We start from the raw sequence: 20757 nt of genomic DNA on the forward strand, positions 1-20757 counted from the left end.
GGGGAGGGGCGCGCGAGAGAGAGGCCGAGGCGGAGGCTCTGAGATGGTGTTTATTGGCTCCTTAGAAATCAGAGTCAGTAACAACTGTACAGAGGCCCCCGTCTTCCGTGCGCCCACCCTTCCCCACTCCCGCCCGGCGGCCCCGGAAAAAGCAGCTTCATGTGGGCACAGGGAGAGACTCCTCTGGGATTCACAGTAACCAGAAACAAAAACGGAAATAAATTAAGTGATGTGGGGAAGGGGAGTAAAAGGGAGTCATGTTCCCCAAATCAGTGCATGAAGAGGGGTACCAGGGCCTGGAGCTGGGCTCCCACGGCTCCTCCCATCAGACGGAGTGCTGGGCCTCCAGACATGGAGCTGTGCCACTTGCCACCTACATCTGAGAGCCTGCCTACATGCTCCTGCGCGGCTGCCAAGCTCCAGCACCTGCGCATGCCACGAGTCACGGGAATGAGGTGGAGGCAGTCGCCAGAGTCCATGGGCCCGAGGCCCGACTGTGCTTGTAGTATTTGTGTCTCACCCCTCATTCCACCCGTACCAGCAGGGCATAGAGGAGTGTGGCCCCCTTCTCCTTAGTGACCCACTCAAGTTCGGCTGGACTGAAGTGAGGGTCAGGAGGTTCTCCAAGGGCAGCGGAAGGGGGTCCCGGGGTGTAGGAGCCAGGGCGCACACACACCTGGAACGCCACCTGAGCCTGGTGCGTCCGCTGGGATTTGGGGTCCCGGAATCTGTCAAACAGGAAAAAATAAGGGAGTGAAGCTTCTCTCCCCATCACCTCCCCCTTGCAAAGTCTGTTCCAACCACACAAGCCTTGCTGTACCTAGGAAATACTCCCGCCTTATAGGAGCTTCACTCTAGCTGTTCTTTCTACCTGAAATGTTCTTCCTCCCAAAGCCTGCTCAGCTACACCCTTCACTTCCTTCTTCAAGCCTCTGCTCGAATCTCTCCCACCTTCTTACGATGCCCACACCAGCCACACTGCTGTCTCCTTCGCCCCCCTCTTTCCTACGATGCCCACACCAACCACACTGCTGTCTCCTTCGCCCCACTCTTTCCTACGATGCCCACACCAGCCACACTGCTGTCTCCTTCGCCCCACTCTTTCTTACAATGCCCACACCAGCCACACTGCTGTCTCCTTCGCCCCACTCTTTCTTACAATGCCCACACCAGCCACACTGCTGTCTCCTTCGCCCCACTCTTTGTTTGTTTCCATAGTCCTTACTTATTACCTTTAAAAATACTAAATACTGGCCGGGCACGGTGGCTCACGCCTGTAATCCCAGCGCTTTGGGAGGCCGAGGCGGGTGGCTCACGAGGTCAGGAGATCGAGACCAGCCTGGCCAACATGGCAAAACCTTATCTCTACTAGAAAAATTAGCCGGGCTTGGTGGCACACGCCTGTAGTCCCAGCTACTCAGGAGGCTGAGGCAGGAGAATCGCTTGAACCCGGGAGGTGGAGGTTGCAATGAGCCGAGATCATGCCACTGCACTCCAGCCTGGATGACAGAGCAGGACTCCGTCTCAAAAATAAATAAATAAATAATAAATACTTATTATGTATGAACATTATAGAGAGAAAAGGCAGAGGTTCCACAAGAGCAAGGTTCCTTTTCTTGCCCACTAGAAGAGTATATAAGTGGTATTTGTTCAATGAATGAAAAAAGGGCTGAGTTGGAGACTGGCAGCTAGCAAGAGGAGGTGAGAAAAGGGGAGGGCAAATCATGAAGACCCCAGTGGCTGCGCTCAGGCCCTCTTCATCCGAGCCCCTGGAGATCTCTCCCCACCCCTCCCAGTACTCACTGCACTTTGGAGGCCAGGGTCTCGGCCCCAGCATATTGAAGGGAGGGGGAAAGCAGCACAGGAGGGGGCTGCTCCTCCCGAGGAGGTGCACAGTTCTCGCCAGGCTCCTCGAACCCTACCCCAGGCTCTCCCTTCAAAGGACGGCAGCTCAGGATGGAAGCAGTACCTGGGAGGAGAACTGGGTCAAGATAGCCCTTTTTATTCCTCCACAGCCCCCCAGGCTCAGCCCACCTTGCATGGGCCTGCTCCCCAGTACCTGCTCCCAGCTCCCCTCGGTCCAGCACTCTCCGTACAGCTGCAACATTGCTCCCATGATAGGCCATGTGCCACTTCTTGGTTAGTGTCCCAGCCTCCAGGCGGGGATTCACTCTATGAGGTGGACAAGCGGGGCAGATAGAACGAAGGACACTGACTCCCCAGTGGAGGAGCTTCACGAGGCTCTTCCTTAGGCAGGAAGTTCTATCACTTCTTCCATGCACCTTCTTGGGATCTCCATTTCTCCAGGGGGAAAACAATAGGGGAAAGGCATGACCCTGCCCGTATGTACCTGAGGTTGAACCTGCACCAGCCAAAGGGCAGTGCGTATTCCCGGGGAGGCTCCCCTCTGCGCCTGTGGGCCTCATCTCCTCGCAGCTTCCGGCAAGACTCACAGTAGCACAGGCTTCGCTTTGGCGGAGGCATGAAATAATCTTCTGCGGGACAGTAAGTAGCAGGCTTGGTGCTGTGGCTCCCACCCTTGATCTCAGCCACACTGGCACCCTTCAGCTGCTCTCCACAGCTCTGGGCCTGGCCCTGGGGATGAAGTCGGTTCTGGGGACCGGGACTCACCAGGAAGCAGCAGGAGTTCTCGGAAGCGAGAGCAAAGGGCATGGTACTCGCAGCTCTTTAGAGGACTAGCGGCGGGTGGTGGGCCCCAGCACACACTCTCTTTGATACCTGAGGGAGCAGAGGGGCACAGGTCACAGGAGTTAGGCTAGAAGGGTAGGGGCAGGGGAGTAGGGGCAGGAGCGGGGTCCCTTTGGGCTGGCACACCGTCCACCATGTCTGCTTTCTCCATGTCCCCTTGGGTTCCAGCACTTTTCCCACTGGCAGCCCCTGGCTCAGGGTTCACGATTGTCACCTGCAGGGGACAGGGTAGTCAGACAGCTTGGTCAGACCCCAGGGCCTGATGATTCTGGAACAGAGACTTCCCCGTCCTGGACGGCCCAGACTCTTAGGCACCCCTCCTCCCTGCCCCCACTGCCACTAACCTGCTCACACTGCCCATAGAGGTCCACAAGCGCGTGGCAGGGCTGGGGCACATCTGGTACAGCTACCCCCTGGTCCACCCCATTAACGTGGAGATGCAGCCCCCCAGAGCTGTCCAGCCGCAGTCCCAGAATGGTGCCTTCAGGGCACGTGTCCAGATTCGGCCCAAACTTCTCACAGATCTGGGAGGAGAGACCGGCTGTCTTCCAGAGGTCACACTCCACCACGGCAGCTGTCCTGCCCTTTGCTCTGCTTCCTGCTGCCAGCGCCTTGGCTTTGCCTCCACGCTTGCCTGCTGCCGAGACTCTCCTCCCGCTGCAGTTACCTAGAGCCCCTCCTCTTCCCCAAAACTGGCACATTCTCAACGGCAGGGACACCGCAGGAAGCAGCAGGCCTAAAACTGACCAGGCAACGCCACTCACCCTTGCCTGCCCATTACTGTCCCCCTTTTACACCTGTGGTCCTACCTCCAAGGCTAGGGGCCCACTTCTCCCTTCTGGCCAGCCCTTCCCTACACACAAGCCTGGTCCCGCCCCTTCTCTATGGCTCCTACTCACCTTGAGACCGTTGTGGAAGACCCCACGGCCCCGCAGCAGCCAGGCTGCCCGTTTGAGGGCACAGGCAGAAGCAGGGAAGTTGAGCCTCTCAGGCGCGCAGGTGATGACTCCCAGGACAAGGGAAGATGTCCACTGTCGGTTTAGGAAATCTATCCGCACCTGGGGAAGAAGGAACTACTCCATAATCACAGCCTCCTGGGAAGAACCAGGCTCGCTCCCCAACCCCCCCACCCCCCCCCACCCCCGCCAGGGAGGGAATACTGCACCTCCCAGAATGTGGCCTGGGATGCTGCCTTTTCTTATGCATGGAAGGACCAGAAAATGCAAATTTAGTTGTTTCTTTCCCTTTTTTTTTTTTTAAATAATAATAAAAAAAAGAACCATCAGCCGGCATGGTGGCCCACACCTGTAATCCCAGCACTTTGGGAGGCTGAGGCGGGTGGATCACCTGAGGTCAGGAGTTTGAGACCAGCCTGAGCAACATGGCGAAACCCTGTCTCTACTAAAAATACAAAATTAGCCAGGTGTCGTGGCACATGCCTGTAATCGCAGCTACTCGGGAGGCTGAGGCAGGAGAATCGCTTGAACCCGGAAGGTGGAGGTTGCAGTGAGACGAGGTCGTGCCACTGCATTCTAGCCTGGGCAACAAGAGCACAACTCCATCTCAAAAACAAAACAAAACAAAACCCTGTTTGAGCCGTGACCTTGCTGTTGCCTCTGTAACGATCTGTCAGGATTCTTATTCGTAGGACTTCCTTCATCTAGCTAGCTTTTTTTTTTTTTTTCTTTTTTTTTAGAGACAAGATCTTGCTCTGTCTCCCAGGCTAGAGTGCGGTGGCGTGATCTCGGCTCACTGTAACCTCTGCCTCCCAGGTTCAAGTGATCTTCCCACCTCAGCCTCCTGAGTAGCTGGGATTATAGGCTCGTGCCACCATGCCTGGCGAATTTTTGTATTTTTTTGCAGAGACAGAGTTTCGCTATATTGCCCAGGCTGGTCGCAAACTCGTGAACTCAAGCGATCCGCCTGCTTTGGCCTCCAAAAGTTCTGGGATTACAGGTATGAGCCACTGTACCTGGGCTCATCTGGCTAACTTTGATATATCTTTCAGTTTGTAGCAAAAAGGCACCTTCTTCTGGAAAGCCCTCTCTGCTCCCACATATAGGATCAGGCATTTCCCTTGGACTCCTCCAGCCTGTCCCTACTGCTTCCCTCACCGATCGCCAGGTAGGGACTTCGTGGTAACTGACTGACAAACCCCATTACAGGCTATGAATAAAAGCCCAGAAAGCTCATCCAAGTGGCTTGCTTTCTTTTTCTCCACCCAAAAAGGCCTTTCTTCAGGAGGGTTGGCCAAGGGTCACTGTGGAGCGAGAGGAGCTGGGGACAGGGAGGGAGAGCCCACCTGGACCAGCAGCTGGGGCACCAGAGGCTGGTTGATGACAACGATGCCCTGATTGTAGCTGGCCACCCGTGTGGCTGTACGGTTCCCATTAGACAAGAGGATATTCTTCCCGTGGTTCTCCAGGAACTCGAGGGTGGTGGGTATAATACCCACTTCATTCTGGCCCTGGTGTGGAGGAAGAGACTAAGCTGCATGGGTTGCCAATGCCAGGACCGACCCACCCCACTGGAGTTTGCAGACCCTGAGTGTGAGCCTCCACCCAACGATCAGAGAACCCAAAAAAGGCCTGGCATCCAACGGCCCAGCAACTGCCCATCCACGTGCACAGCAGGCCATGCTGCAGCCTCTTACTCCCAGGCCATGCTCCTCGCCCTCGTCATCCTCCTCGCCCTCACTGCCGGTGTCTGAACTGGGGGAAGGAGGCTGGGTGCCTTCTGACTCCTCCAGCCTTGTGGAACTGACAATCGACACACTGCGGACTGGCCCGTAGAGATCCAACACAGCCCACACGTTCTGGGAGGCACACAAGACCCAGAAAAATCAGAGATCAGCGGAAGACCTCAACCATCCTCCCAAAACCCAAGGAAGCATTCAGGTCTACCTTGGCAATGCCAGTGGCTGCAGGCCCCATATCCTCTCCATCCACCAGGATGTGCATCGTGTCATCTGCCCCCCGACGAACACCCACACGGCTCCCCACCTAGGACCAAGGCAGGACAAGGACAGATGATGCTCAGCCCACCCCTCCCTGCCACCGCCACTCCCAACCCCTCCCCTGTCCCTGGAGCCAGCCACTTCACCCCCAGCCTCTCTAGGTTCCGGCCATAGTTCATCCTCTGGAGCTGCCCATCACGCCTCACTTCACAGCTGGATACCATCCAAGTGGTCTTCGTCCGGAGCTCTGGCAGGGAAGGAGGCAGCCCTGGGCCACTGCCACCTGCTCCGGGTCCCATCTCCCCCGGGGCTAGTGTGGTCAGTCCCAGCCGCAGGGAACCTGCCCACTTCTCATCTAGCTCTTCCACTTTCACCTATGAGACAGAGACAAGATGAGCTGGCCCTGTGGCGATGGGCCTGGCAGCCCCTCTGTCACATCGCTACGGCCTACCTCAAAGACTTCCTCAGCCCTCAGCTCCTTGGTACTGAAGACAAGGCCATGAGCATAGCCAACGGCACGCACCGCCCTCGTGCCATCCTCCTCTAGAGTGACATTCTTGCCGCAAGTACTGTGGAATCGGTGAGCCACACCAGCCACTGTGAAAAGATGGCACCAGAGGAAGGGGTAGGACTGGGGCAGCAAGCTTCAGATGGAACAGAGCAAAGCTTTCAGATGAAACGAGATGGGGACACCAACGCCCCATCTGCCATCTGCCATTACTCCTCAGGGCCTCCTGACACCTTTTTATTGTATTTTTTTTTTTTTTTTTTTTTGAGGCACGGTCTCGCTCTGTCACTCAGGCTGGAGTGCAGTGGCACAATCACGGCTCAGTGCAGCCTCAACTTCCTGGGATTCAGCGATCCTCCCACCTCAGCCTCCCAAGTAGCTGGGACCACAGGTGCACGCCACCACAACTGCCTAAATTTTGTATTTTTGGTACAGACGGGGTTTCGCCGTGTTTCCCAGGCTGGTTTCAAACTCTTGTGCTGGAGCGATCCACCCGCCTTGATCTCCCAAAGTGCTGGGATTACAGGCATCAGCTACTGCGCCCAGCCCTGATACCTCTTTTCACCACAGCAAGACTCATTTCCAAACCTGGCATGCTCAGTTTATGGTGTCCTTGCCCCTTGGTGGCAGGGAAGTGTCCAGGCTCTAAGTACCAGGTGTGACCTCCCCCTTACTGGCTGCTTGCCACCGTGGGCTGTCCCTTCCCTTGAGCCGGCAGCTACCCCAGCCAACCGTCTTTGCACAGCTGCTGTAACCTGGAAGCCCTACTCCTCAGGCGCACAGCAGGCAAGCAGAGCCCATCCAGCCCCCGCCCGGCTGCCGCACCTGGGGAGTGCAGAGGGAAGGACTTCTCGGTGGCAGTGTTGCTGGTCGCCAGGCTGTTGTCCATGGGGCCGGTGGCATTGGTGATGGACACTTGGACACACTGGCCATAGAGATCGACTACTGCATACACCTCTGGGGAGGAGAGGGAAGGTCAGAAGCCTGACAGCCAGGTGGTCTGGGCTGAGGGTGGCAGGCTGAAAGCCACATAGTCACCTTTACCCGGAGGCAGGCCCGAGCAGGCAGCGCCTTGGTCCTGGCCATTGATGAAGTAGTGCAGATCGCCCTTGGCAGTTCGCATCATGCCAATGCGTGCACCTGTGCCCAGGGCATCCAGGTCACACCCGTAATTGTTGCGCATCGTGTTACCATCTTGCATGATGGCGGTACCACTGGGGGGATGGCAGAAGGGGTGAGTCAGCCTGCCAGCTTCAACTTCACATTGGCCCCCGCCCACTCCCTGCCTGTCAGAACCTTCCAATGCCTTGGGCTGGGGTCTTGATCTGGGTGTAAGGCCCAGTCCTATCTCGTTTGTCCCTGGGATCCCCTCAGGGAAAAGCAAGAACTACCTAAGATGAAGGAGGACTGAGCCCCTGTGGGCCTGAGCAGGGCTTCCCAGAATCCAAGAGAGGGGACAGGCAGATCCCCTAGGTCTGTCACTGCCCACAGCCACCATAGGCCGAAACCTTGCTTCCCTGATGCCAGCCAGCTCCACTCAGCCCCAAGCTGGCCCCCAAAGCAGGAAGCCCAACCTCAGCATCCATGTGTCATAGTCAATGTCTGTCATGGTGTTGGGGAATTCCAGGTCTTCAGGCCGAATAGCAGTCACTCCTGGTAGGAGGCAGAGGTAAGTCAAGGCCAATCCCCCAAGGCACAGACATCCAACGGCCCCCAACACACACAGACGCCCCTCACCAGCCTCAATGGAGCCTGACCAGCGGTCCACCATCTTCTGAATGACAATTTCAAACAGCTCTCCATCCCGCAGGGCCCTGCCAGGGAGACTGGTGATCAGAGAGGCTCCACTTGGGTGGCTGAGGCTGGGCAGGAGGAAGGTGGGGACATGAAAGTTGAGAGACTGACCGGTTGGAGATGACGATGGCGTCATTAAACTCGCTGCGACAGTTGTGGCGGAGGGCAGTGCGGCCCCCATTGGTGATGACTGCGTTACTGCCGTGCAGCTGGTGGAAACGCAGGTCAGAGCCCCCTGCCCCTGAGGATGGAGAGCTTGGAGACACCTGGTTATTCCCCTCAGGAAGTGATTCAGGAACTGGAGACACCTCTGTAAAAGTGGACATCATCACCCATTAGATCTCTAAGTGTCTCTCAGACCTCCCAAGGCCACCCTAACCCCCGGACCCAGCCTAGCCCGGCCCTCACCCACGTCGTCCACAATGGTGGCCTGGGCCGCCTGGCCATAGAGATCGACGACAGCATAGACGCCCGGGGGCACGTTCCAGGCAGCAGGGCCCTGAGTCATCCCATTGACAAAGAAGTGGAGAGTCCCGTCCTCCCGCCGTACCACGCCCACCGTGTCCCCTGCCTTGGAAGAAGGGGGTGCTGGAGTGAGGAGTCAGGCAGAGTTCCTGCCGGGGCTGGTCCTGCATCAGCCCTGTGGTGTTTGTGATGCCCGCTGCGGCCGCCAGGCAGCACACCCACTTTCCCACCTTGAGGCGGTCCAGGTTGTGCCCGTATTCATCCAGGATGGTCGTCCCATTGTGCATCACCCCATTCCCAGTCATCATCCAGGTCCCTGGGAGGACAAGGAGCAGTAGAGGACATGAAGGGAAAGGAAGGGCTCCTCTCCTTTCCATAGCAGCCCCCACAGAACTCCTGAGCCCACAGCCCATCTTGCCTTTTCTTTGACGACTAGCTTTCTTCCCTGAGCAGGACAAGAAAACTCTGCAGCTTCCAAGACAGCCACAGCCCTGCCCACGGGGCACTCTCTAGCCACTGAATGAGTGGTCACAAGAGTGACAAGTGAAAAAGAAGCTGGAGAACAAGTGCCAGGGCTTTGGGGACAGCTTCCCCCCAAAACCCTGTCCTGGCCCTGCCCTTCCTGGGAGCTCACCAGAGCGCAAGTTGGTCATGGTGGAGGGCAACTGGAGGTAGGCAGGGTTGTGGGTGGTGACACCAATTTCAATGGAGCCAGCCCATTTGTCCACCATCTTGTCGATGCGCACCTGGAACACCTCTCCATCCCGCAGGGCTCTGCTGCTCAGCACCACGCCATGATTGAAGTCATCGGTGGCACTGAGGGAACAGAAAGTGGAGAGTCAGATCCCCAACACACGCTCTCAACGTGCCAAGGCTTAGCCCAGCAATGCCTGCCAACATTCACGGCCCCAAGCCAAAGAACTCAACCTCAACCTCCACCCCGCCAGGCTGCCCCCGCCAGGCTCCCTCTGCCTTCTACTTCCGTGCCCTGCCCCCCTCCCATTAGAACCCCTTCTTCAGGCTTCTCCCCACCCCATGGGCCATACTGGGGCCTCAGGGCAGTGCGTCCCTCGTGGGTGATGGCTGCCTTCTGCCCACAGTTGGGGTGGAAGAGCAGGCGCTCAGGTTCTGCCTGAGCGGCAGGGGCAGCACGGCGGAGAGCGCCCTCGGGGGACAGCGCCCGCAGGATGGCGTTGTTGCGGCGGAGACGGTCACTGTGGTTGTTATTGTGGACGATGGTCACCTTCACAGCCATCCCGTACAAGTCCACCACGCCATACACCACTGGGGGCGTCAAGGGGGTTGCCACTCCTGTTGCAGGAAGGTTCGGGGGTGTGGGAGTGGGCAGGGAGAATGAGGGGAGAAAGTCAAACACGGAGACCAAGCACCAAAGAGAAGCAGGAGGGTGAAGTACAGCCCCCAGTTCCAGCCTCACCGAAAGCCCCAGCCCAGAGGCCCTCTCTGAGCGACCCTTACCCTGATCGATACCATTAATGAAGAAGTGCAGGGCAGAGTTGGACTTCCTTGTGAGGCCAATGTGGTCACCCTCCTACTCAAAGAAGACGAATAGTTCAGAGGAGTCCCGAGGCCTGCCGAGCACCCCACTCCACACAGGAACAACTCCAGAAGGCATTCGCCAGTCTCAGACCATCCTGGAGGACGGGTCCTGGGTCCTTGTTTTCCAGACATGACAGTTTCTACATTTTCTCAATGCTCCACGTGAGTCAGGCACTGAGTTAAACCACCTCACAGACATCAGCTTCTACAAGTCTCAGCCTATGGAATGAGTACTACTTGTAGGCTCATTTTAGAGATTGCAGGGGCTGGGGGAGCAATGAAAGAGGATAAGCTTCTTGCCTCGGTTCGCCACTACAAATGGGAAAACAGTAAGAGGAATTCAACCATCTGACTCCAAAATCTGAGTGCTGAACTCTTGGGCAACTCTGCCTTCTCGGAAGGAACCTTTAGGTAGAAGATACAGGGACTGGCTCTAGGTCACACAGGAGACCCTGCTTGGTGCCCTGGCAGGGTCACAGAGTACCTGTGGCTCTGCTGGAAAGTGGTCCAAGGATCTGTGTGCCACCCTCACCTGCAGCTCATCCAGACTGAATTCGCAGTACTCCCGGCGGGTGCCCTTGCCATTGGTCAGGATCCCACAGCCGCTCATCATGATGGTGCCTGGGTGATGGTGGACACGCGGGTTCAAGTACGGGGCTTCCTTCCCCTCAGCAACACCAGGCCTGCACCCCCGCCCCTGCCCAGGGCTGGTACCTGACTGGAGGTTGGTCATGGTGGCTGGGTACTCCAAACTGTTGGGGTTGTGGGTGGTGACCCCAATCTCAATGGAGCCTGACCACTTATCAACAAGCTTATCGATACGGATCTGGCATTGAGGGACAGAAGGGAGAAGCAGGGAATGTAAATGCAGAAAGAGACCTTCAGCCCTTGGTTCTTCCCTAGGACCCACCCTCCTAGCGCCAATGGTCGAGCCCCATCTTTAGCTCCCAGGGGTAAGGCCCCAACCAGACCACAGGACTTTGCACACCTCAAACATCTCATTGTCCCGAAGTGGGCGGTTGGTCATGACAACCCCATTGTTGAATTCGTCCAGGGGCCGCCGGCGCTCAGCCGTCTTATTATTGTTGCTGAGTTTGATGAGGGTTCCGCACTTTTCATGAAAGAGCAGGGCGTCGTTGGAAGTGAGAATGGGCGAGGTGGCAGCACCGCTAGACCCCAGGCCTTCCCCTGCTGGCGGGGAGCTCAGGTTCACATTCAGAAGCCCTCCATTGTAGGTAGACAGGATGGTGTTGCTCACCACCTCAGACAGCTCCATGCTGGCAAAGTCTACAGCAGCAGGATGGAAGAAGAAAGCTGGGAAGCTGGGATGAGGCTCTATACCCCCAGACCAGGTGCCTCTCTCCCTGCCCCTTCTCCTGAGGGCCCTCCCTTGTCCACCTCACTTCCCACTCCCCTTCCCAGGGCCTCCCCAAAGCCCTCACCATTATGCGACTCAAGGCTGTTAGGAAACGTCTCCGGCCGGGCCTGCGCTGGGGACACCATGAAGGCTGGGGACCAGGTGGGATGGGAGGGGAATAAGGGTTCAGTCCCTGCTTCAGGGCCCATAGCCAGGAGACCCTCCCATCCTCTAGCTCCTGCTTTCCCATTCAACAGACTTGGGGATCAGGGTGGCCCTGCCCACACCCAGCCTGTCTTGTCACTGTATTTCCCCCATTCTGTCCCCACCCCACCACCACTGCCCTAGCCGTGTTCTCACCTTCATCAGCAGAGGTACCCTGTTCAGCCAAGGCAGAGTCTTCAGTGGGGGCCAAGGGCTCAAGGGGAGGTGTGGGGATGGGAGTAGGGGGGCTGAAACCTGGCTCAGGGGGTAGCACGGTGATCTGGGTGCACTTGCCATAAAGGTCCACAACGGCCCAGACACGAGGGGGCAGGCCTGTGGCGGCCACACCGCAATCCCGCCCATTCACCCAGAGCCGAAGCTCCCCAGCAACTGTGCGCTCCACACCCACGCGGTCCCCTTCGCCAAGCTGGTCCAGGTCCTGACCATACTCCTCCAACACAGAGCGTCCATCTCTCAGCACAGAGCAGCCCGACACTACCCACGAGCCCCCCTTCAGCCCCGTGGCACTGCTTGGAAAGTCCAGCACACTGGGGTCCAGCGCTGTCACCCCAATCTCAATGGAGCCACTCCAGGAGTTGACCTGGGATAGGGGTATTGGACAGAGACTTAGAATGGGCCACCCTCCATTCCACAGGCCACCATATCATCCCACCTCTCAAGACAGCTAGCTGGCTTTTTGTCTCTTGGAACACTAATCCATACACTAATCCACACACTAATCCACACACTAATCCACACACCAATCCACACACCAATCCACACACCAATCCACACACTAATCCACACACCAATCCACACACCAATCCACACACCAATCCACACACTAATCCACAGATGCAGACAGTGATTTTCTGGACTCTGTCTCGGAAATTATTTGGGCTTTCCTTTAGCAACTCTGCTCTCTACTCAGTGTTTACTACAACACTCCTTTCCAAGCCAAGCACGAATTCCTTGGTTCCAGTCTCCTGCCTCCTCTAACTTCCCTAGTCTCTATGGCTCTCCAACCATCCAAATTCACCTACTTCCTATACCCACACCTCTTGCTCTTTTTTTTTTTTTTTTTTTGAGACGGAGTCTCGCTCTGTCGCCCAGGCTGGAGTGCAGTGGCCGGATCTCCGCTCACTGCAAGCTCCGCCTCCCGGGTTCACGCCATTCTCCTGCCTCAGCCTCCCCAGTAGCTGGGACTACAGGCGCCCGCCACCTCGCCCGACTAGTTTTTTTTGCATTTTTTAGTAGAGACGGGGTTTCACCATGTTAGCCAGGATGGTCTCGATCTCCTGACCTCGTGATCCACCCGTCTCGGCCTCCCAAAGTGCCGGGATTACAGGCGTGAGCCACCGCGCCCGGCCTCCCTCTTGCTCTTGTGTATCATTCATTCCCTTCCCCTGGCCTAATTCTCTCCAAGGATCAGGCTCTACCCAGATTTAACCTCCTCCCAAGTTCTTTTTCTGTGAGCCTGACCTCTTCACTGAATCACACACACCTCTCTCACCCTGGATTACTTCTCCTCACCTATCTTTCTGGCACAGCCTGTGAGTGTGTCATTCAGTGGTTTGTTCTTTTTTTTTTTTAGACAGTCTCACTCACTCTGTTGCCCAGGCTGGAGTGCGGTGGCATGATCTCAGCTCACTGCAACCTCTGCCCCTCGGGTTCAAGCCATTCTCCTGCCTCAGACTCCTGAGTAGCTGGGATTACAGGCGCGCGCCACCATGCCTGGCTAATTTTTGTATTTTTAGTAAAGACGGGGTTTCACCACGTTCGCCAGGCTGGTCTCGAACCCCTGACTCTAGTGATCCGCCCGCCTCGGACTCCCAAAGAGCTGGGATTAGGTTTGTTCGTTCCTTGGTATCTTTCTTCACTTGTCATCACATCTCTGACATCTCTCCATCCTCCATGCCCAAGAAATTGTACCAGGAGGTCTGTTCCCAGCCATTCTAGTGGGTTAGCCCTCGTGTCCCTTCCCTGGTTCTGGATCTTGAAAACACTCAAGCTCTTAATGTCTTCTTCAAACTGAATGTTTCTGCTTCACGCTGTCTTCCTGTCCGACCCCTGGTGCTCTGTGTTCTTTCTGTTCCCTCTCGGTGCCCGGCGATGTGGGCTACCCTGGCTGTCCTACCCCGTCTCCCTCTAGTCCCCTCCCACCACCCTCCACATCTCGGTTCCGCGGTACCAGCGCTGCACCTTGCGGTCGATGCGGACGGTGAAGATGCGTCCATCGCGCAAGGGTTCTCGGCTCAACACCAGCCCGTGGTTAAACTCCTGGCCCGGCTGCTGCCGCCGCGCTGTACGCCCACAGGCCGACAGGCTCACCAAGCGCCCAGTGCGCGGGTGCAGCTCCCCGCCGCTGCCCAGACCCCCGTTGGACCCCGGTACTGAGCCGCTCCCGCTGGGTCCCCCACCCCCGCCCGGCCCCGGTCCGGGGCCTCCCCCAGAGCCCCCACTCCCACCCGACCCCGCCGCCATCTCCGCTGACACCGGGGCAGCGCGACAGCCGCGCTTGGCGGCACCGTGGCAACCGCGGCGGGCAGACACTCTGAGGGATACGACCACGGGCTGAGGCCAGGTATGCTTTACGGCACTGCCGGGCAATGAAGCAGCCCGTGCTAGGAGCTGGGGACGACCACGGTGAGAAGGACGACGGGGTCGGGAGCCTCGCTTTACGGCATAGCGAGGTGATGGACTGGCTCCGAGGGGTACGAAGACTTGGGCAGGGAGCTTTTGCGACAGTGGGAGGAAGACACGCCCACCGCAGGCATCTTTACGACGGTGGGGTACAGGAGCCCAAACACTTTCTGCTTTGCGACAGCGGCACCGACCACCCTGCCCTCGCTAGGGGGAGGTGGCACCTTGAAGCACTCATTTTACGGCAAGAGGGGGGGTTATCTCCCCTCGGGATGCACGCTCCAAAGCAGCGTGAGCCGAGTCTGGAGGACCCAGAGAAGCGGTAGTGAAAGTCTAAGTGAAAGTCTCTGCCCGCCACCCCACTGAGACCGAAGTGTCTTGTGACAGCGCCGCAATCACACCTCTCCTGATTGGCTGAGCGAGCCGACTGGCGGGGATGGGGGAAGCTCGTTGATGATTAAGTCAAGCCAAGCCTTAACTCCAACTCAACCAAACTATTCCATGTTAAGGCCACAAAGAGTCTAGAGAAGCCCCGACAGGCAGTTTCAAGCGACAGCGCTGACGACCCCAAAAGATCTCCCCTAGAGCTAGTCACAAGCCCCCAGCCCACCTCCCCGACGCTCACGCTCAGGCTTGAGGACCGTGACGTCACAATCGAGGCTTCTTGCCCCCTGGCCTGGTCCCCTGACTGGGATTGGCTGGTTTGGATGAGGGTGGTGATGGAGAAGGGCGGGAACAAATTGCCCAGACAAAGAAAGTCTTTGGGTGGGACACAAAAGAAAGGGGCGAGCGGAGGGACCCCCAGCCCGAGTCTCTATATAGCCTTGATTCCGCTCGCCGCAGCTCGGGAGCAGGGGAGAGGTGGACCCGGGACTGAGCCCCAGCATCCCCCGCTGGCAGCGGTGGGGGCGGGGCCAGGGGCGGGGCTACGTGGAGCCGGTAGGCGGGGCAGGATCGCTGAGAGCGGCCCCCAGGTGGGGCTATGGAGAAACTGGAGTCCCTAGGGGCGGGTGGCGGTCTCAACCGGGATTGCCCCTGGAGGGGTAGCCACAGGAGTTCCCGCATTGGTCACAGGAGCCGAGGCAGGCGCTGGGCAGCCCTCCGGAGTAGTCCTGTTTCACGGTTCTGGGCCCCGCGTGCACTCCAGGGTCTCCGTATCTCGCGGTACTGGTTCAAGCTGGCCCTCCGGGGGGATACTGGTCCTTGGTTCCAGGCCCAGTCAGCACCTAGGGGAGGTTGCGAGCCACAGCCTTGGGTCCTGGTGGATTCAACATCCCCGAGCCTCGAACCAGTGTATCCAGGGCTTCCAGCCCTGGGCCTGGGGGGCCTATAGGGCAAGAGGTAAACAGCCCCGGGTGCAGTCCGCCCTCTGGATCAACTTGCTTGAACCCCCAAAACTCCCAACAGGACCGGCCCCGGAGCATCCTACGAAAGAACAGCTCCAACTTGATGCAAAAATCCCCCAATGTGGAGAAGTAAGGAGCCCAGCTCTGTGGGCAGGCAGCCCAGAGTCGGAAGGGTTCAGGACACTGGAGGATCAGAGCCAGAAGGAAAGGGGCAGAGCCTTAAGAACGAAGAGTTAGAGTAGGTGAGGGCAATTGAGTCGGAAGTCCGAGGTTCCAGGCCTTTGGGAGAAGAGCAGGTGCCCCATAAACCCTGGCTGCACAGGACTGTGATTATCATTAAGTCTGACCCCATCCCCAGCCTCAACAAGAGGGTATAAGAAAACTGTTTTGAGGCCCGGTGTGGTGACTCACGCCTGTAATCCTAGCACTTTGGGAGACCAAGGCGGGCAGATCATCTGAGGTCAGGAGTTTGAGACCAGCCTGGCCAACGTGGTGAAACCCCATCCCTACTAAAAATACAAAAATTAGCCGGGCGTGGTGGCAGGCGCCTGTAATCCCAGCTACCTGGAAGGCTAAAGCAGGAGAATGGGTTGAACCGGGGAGGCGGAGGTTGCAATGAGCTGAGATCACACCATTGCACTCCAGCCTGGGAGACAGAGCAAGACTCCATCTCAAAAAGCAAACAACAACAAAAACTCTTTTGAAGGCCACGCACGGTAGCTCACGCTTGTAATCCCAGCACTTTGGGAGGCCGAGGCAGGCAGATCACAAGCTCAGGAGTTCGAGACCAGCCTGACCAAATAGTGAAACCCCATTTCTACTAAAAATACAAAAATTAGCCAGGCGTGGTGGTGTGTGCCTGTAATCCCAGCTACTCAGGAGGCTGAGACAGGAGAATCACTTGAACCCACAAGGCCGAGGTTGTAGTGAGCAGTGATTGTGCCACTGCACTCCAGCCTGGTCAACAGAGTGAGACTCCGTCTCAAAAACAAAAAACAAACAACTGTTTTGAATGACTGGGAAAATGAGGGAGGCCTATAAGGAGGGGGGTCACTAGAAGGTCCAGCCCCAGAAGGAAGCCTCAGCATTGGGATTAGATGAATATCCTGGCCACCTACCTCCCTGCTGACAAGGACTATGGATTTATGACAGTGGATGAGCCCAACAGTCCTTACCACAGGGGCTAAGCCCTCAGCCCCAACCCTTCAGTCCAGAGATTCTTCTCTGTTTAAAGGAGGGGACAGGTGGAGGAGGCAGAGAGAGCTTTAGGGACTGGATACTGCCTGACCCCCCGCCTCCCAGCGCTGCTTCCCCCTCCTCTGCAGGCTGCAGGACAGTTTTGAGGACCTCTCTGCTGGTTCCTCCTGCTCAGTGAATCCTGGAGTGCTGGCAGAGAGGTGAGAGTCCTGCCAGAGAGCAGCCGGGGTGTGGGGCCTCTTTCCTCCCTTCAGCCCTGAATTCAGGTCTGCAGCTGGTCTGCTTTTTGACACCCACAATGGGAGTTGCTACAATTTCCATCAGGCCTGGATGGGGGCGGGGGTCCGCCAATTTGGCCTCATTTACCACCTGTCCCCATTGCTATTTTCTTCTCTCGATGCCCCCACTAGTCTCCTACCCCTTCAGGATTGCCATGACGGACAGTATCTGCCCCAGGTTCCGCCAGGACTGTGCTGACAGGAGCTCGGGGCCTGTAGACAACTTTTCCAAGACACATGATGTAGGGTCCAGCCCTACGGAGCTTAGCAAGTGTTCTCCCTGTGCGAAGACGAGAGATTGTAATAAATTAAGACACAAGACAAAGAGATAAAGAGAAAGCAGCTGGACCTGGGGGACCACTACCATCAAGACGCAGAGACCAACAGTGGCCCCGAATGGCTGGGCGCGCTGATATTTATTACAGGCAGGGTAAGGAGGGTGAATCTTCTAAGTGATTGACAAGGTGAAGCAAGTCACGTGATCACAGGACGGGGTCCCTTCCTTTTAGGTAGCCGAAGTAGAGACAGAGAAGGCAACATACGTCAGCGTTTTCTTCTATGCACTTATAAGATCAAAGACTTTAAGACTTCCACTATTTCTTCTACCACTATCTACTACAAACTTCAAAGAGGAACCACGAGTACGGGAGGAACATGAAAGTGAACAAGGAGCGGTGACCATTGAAGCACAGCACCACAGGGAGGGGTTTAGGCTTCCGGATGACTGCGGGTGGGCCTGGATAATATCCAGCCTTCCACAAGAAGCTGGTGGAGCAGAGTGTTCTCTGACTCCTGCAAGGAAAGGACACTCCCTTTCGCAGTCTGCTAAGTAATGGGTGTCTTCCCAGACACTGGCATTACCGCTTGACCAAGGAGCCCTCAAGCGGCCCTTATGTGGGCGTGACAGAAGGCTCACCTCTTGCCTTCTAGGTCATTTCTCAGAATGTCCCTTTAGCACCTGACCCTACACCCGCCAGTTATTCCTAGGTTATATTAGTAATGCAACAGAGAGTAATATTAAAAGCTAATGATTAATAATGTTTATAATAATGACTGATAATTGTCCATGATCATCTCTATATCTAATTTGTGTTATGACTATTCTTATTCTAACTATTTTCTTTATTATACTGAAACAGTTTGTGCCTTCAGCCTCTTGCCTCGGCACCTAGGTAATCCTTCTCCCACAACATGAGATGAAGGGTTGGGGATTGAATGGAAAGGGGGAGGTGGAGCAAGTCTTTAGCAAGAGTGCGGTGGGAAAGCCAGGCTCTCACCACGGTCACAGACTCCAATGACTTTGACAAGTGCCACAAGGCACACTGTGACAAAGGGAAGTTTCTCAAGGCTGACAAAAACTGGCCCTTGGAGGATGAAGAGGACAGCAATGGTGGTATCAGTATCAGCGGTGGCAGTCAAGGTGTGATGCTGGACCCAGAGCCCAGGCCTGTGCAGAGAGGCTGGGCAGGAGAACCAGCCAGAGGAGCCAAAGATGAGCCAGGCCTGGTCACCCAGAAGCACATCCTTGAAGCCCAGGGTTAGCGACGGGAGGGCTCCAGGGACTAGAGGGGGTTGTATTCCAGAGCCCGTTCCTCACTTCTCTACCACAGTCTGTCTTCCTCAGCGGCCATCAGCCCAAGACTCTGCTGCCTGACAGGGAGGTAATGCTGGGAAGTGACCCCAGGGAAGAAAGACGGCAGCTGGAGAAAGGACCCCATTCAGGATAGCCCCCCGAGATTATTGGCTGTTGAGGAACAGAAAGTCTGACTGGGGGCTGGTTTGTTGGCCAGGCCAGGTGGTTCGCTTCCATAATCCCAGCACTTTGGGAGGATTGCTTGAGGCCAGCAATTCAAAAACCAGCCTGGGCAACATAGGGAGACCTCATCTCTACAAAAAAAAAAAAAAAAAAATTGTTTTTAACTAGCCAGGCGTGGTGGCGTGCACCTGTAGTCCAGACTACCGGGGAGGCTAAGGTGGGAGAATATAGTCTGAGCCCAGGAGTTTGAGGCTGCCATGAGCGATGGTGGCACTACCACCCTCCAGCCTGAGTAACATAGCAAGATCTTGTCTCAAAAAATAAATAAAAAATAAACAAAAGTCCGAGACAACCATGGGGGGAGGTGGAGCGGTCACTGAAGTTTTTCTCAAATGGGAAGGGTAAGAGAAGTCAGTGAGACGAGGATGTGGGGCCTGAGCTTCTCCCCCTCTGGTGAGGGCCCATGACAGACACCTGTGAGGCACGGATATACCAGATGGCCGGAAGACTTGGATTCATTTGGTTGATTCCTCAGATTCCTCCACCTACAGAAATCAGTGCCTCGGCCGGGCACGGTGGCTCAAGCCTGTAATCCCAGCACTTTGGGAGGCCGAGATGGGCGGATCACGAGGTCAGGAGATCGAGACCATCCTGGGTAACACAGTGAAACCCCGTCTCTACTAAAAATACAAAAACTTAGCCGGGCAAGGTGGCAGGCGCCTGTAGTCCCAGCTACTCGGGAGGCTGAGGCAGGAGAATGGCGTGAACCCGGGAGGCGGAGCTTGCAGTGAGCTGAGATCCGGCCACTGCACTCCAGCCTGGGTGACAGAGCGAGACTCCGTCTCAAAAAAAAAAAAAAAAAGAAATCAGTGCCTCCCCCCACCAGCTGTGGCCACCATTATATCGGGGCAGGAGATTGCTCTGCAGCACAAGGAGTACTATGGCAAAGGACTATACCTGAGGTCCTGCTCCCACCCAGAGCTTGTGGAGGACATGGAAGATGAGCATCAGGATGGTGAGAGCCTGGGCAGGCCAGCCTAGGGGGCAGGAGGGCTGGGAACCCACAGCCTGATAGGTACCCCGGCCCTGATCCCTGATTCTAGGCTCCACAAGCTTGACCTAGGTGATTGAGAAGGCTGTAAGCACTGAGGTCCACCTACTGGACCACATGGGAGGCCCCTTTAGGGATCACAAGGCCACAGAGAGCTCCCTGATGGTGACAGTGACACCATTGCAGCCTGTTGAGGGCACCAGGCCGTTATCTCTGTGGGACTGTCTCTTGGCCAGCTCCCATCTCCCAGCCCTCCAATTATTTCAGGCCAGTACATTGGCAACAGGTGGAAGGAGAGGCCCTGAACAGCCTCGAGTCCAAGGTCCACATTGGACAGGAGAGGAACCAGGGAGACTCAGAAGGGGTTGAGACCCCCTCCAGCTTGGCACCACCCACTGGCTCCACGCCTCCTCCTTAACTCCTCTCTGCCACGCCACCCCACTCCAAGTATTTCTCTGTCCTTCCAAGACAGTGAGTCTCAAATGGTATCCAGCTGGTGGCTAGGGGGCTGAGCTGGCAAAGCCCAGGGAGTTCAGAAAGGGAGAGTGGAGCAACCCCAACCCCTCAAGCCAGAACAAGCACAGCCTGACAGACTAAGCCTGGGCAGAGGCAAGGGGATGCTCGCACTGGCCAGGGAGGTAGAGGAGCTGAGTGGGGAGGTTCTAAGGGATTCAGGGTCACATGAACAAGATCCCATGCCTGCTGCAAGAAAGCCATGAACTCAAACTCTTCTCTCCAGATGAAACCCTGGGACTTCGATGGACTCAAGAAAAGGAAAGCAAACAATGGAAACGGGCTGGTTGGGGGCAGAGTGGGGGCAACCTTCCCTTCCTGGCCACCCTATGAGTGGACGATCAAGAGCAGAAGAGCAAGGGTCTGGGAGCTGTGAATCGGGTGCTCAGGCTGGGCCTGCTCAGTCGTTGAGGAGAGGGGAGG

General features: G+C 56.6%; 1 protein-coding gene across 4 annotated transcripts; it reads right to left on the reverse strand.

Annotated features, from left to right (window-relative positions):
- Positions 1 to 36: 36 nt before the first annotated feature.
- LOC105473389 (neuralized E3 ubiquitin protein ligase 4) lies at positions 37 to 14058 on the reverse strand. Of its 4 annotated transcripts, none has more exons than XM_011727189.3 (29): positions 13753 to 14058; positions 11707 to 12151; positions 11432 to 11497; positions 10978 to 11276; positions 10704 to 10815; positions 10522 to 10610; positions 9909 to 9981; positions 9479 to 9743; positions 9067 to 9248; positions 8663 to 8748; positions 8376 to 8538; positions 8079 to 8277; positions 7911 to 7987; positions 7748 to 7826; positions 7218 to 7387; positions 6999 to 7130; positions 6117 to 6262; positions 5812 to 6039; positions 5613 to 5711; positions 5363 to 5524; positions 5012 to 5176; positions 3609 to 3767; positions 3054 to 3233; positions 2836 to 2923; positions 2632 to 2739; positions 2351 to 2495; positions 2060 to 2172; positions 1804 to 1969; positions 37 to 728 (listed from the first exon to the last, which is right to left on the reverse strand). In XM_011727189.3, exons 1-29 carry the CDS (start codon positions 14032 to 14034, stop codon positions 524 to 526), a joined length of 4683 nt encoding a protein of 1560 aa, XP_011725491.2. In that variant the 5' UTR covers positions 14035 to 14058; the 3' UTR covers positions 37 to 523. The 4 variants fall into 4 exon arrangements, with proteins under 4 accessions (XP_011725491.2, XP_011725513.2, XP_011725506.2 ...); XM_011727211.3 differs by having other exon boundaries at positions 7212 to 7387; XM_011727204.3 differs by lacking the exon at positions 11432 to 11497 and having other exon boundaries at positions 13753 to 14049.
- Positions 14059 to 20757: the final 6699 nt, after the last annotated feature.

The sequence above is a fragment of the Macaca nemestrina genome, chromosome 17, assembly GCF_043159975.1.
Source record: "Macaca nemestrina isolate mMacNem1 chromosome 17, mMacNem.hap1, whole genome shotgun sequence".
Classification (NCBI taxonomy): Eukaryota; Metazoa; Chordata; class Mammalia; order Primates; family Cercopithecidae; genus Macaca; species Macaca nemestrina.

Bases quoted from the DNA above. Each gene is read 5' to 3' on its own strand.
- LOC105473389 (XM_011727211.3), bottom strand. From the start codon at position 14,034: ATGGCGGCGGGGTCGGGTGGGAGTGGGGGCTCTGGGGGAGGCCCCGGA. The intron at 5,525-5,612 runs GTAGACCTGAAT...TGTGCCTCCCAG, and splicing joins CAGCCACTGGCATTGCCAAG to AACGTGTGGGCTGTGTTGGA. The intron at 729-1,803 runs GTGAGTACTGGG...CCTGTTTGACAG, and splicing joins ACCCTGGCCTCCAAAGTGCA to ATTCCGGGACCCCAAATCCC.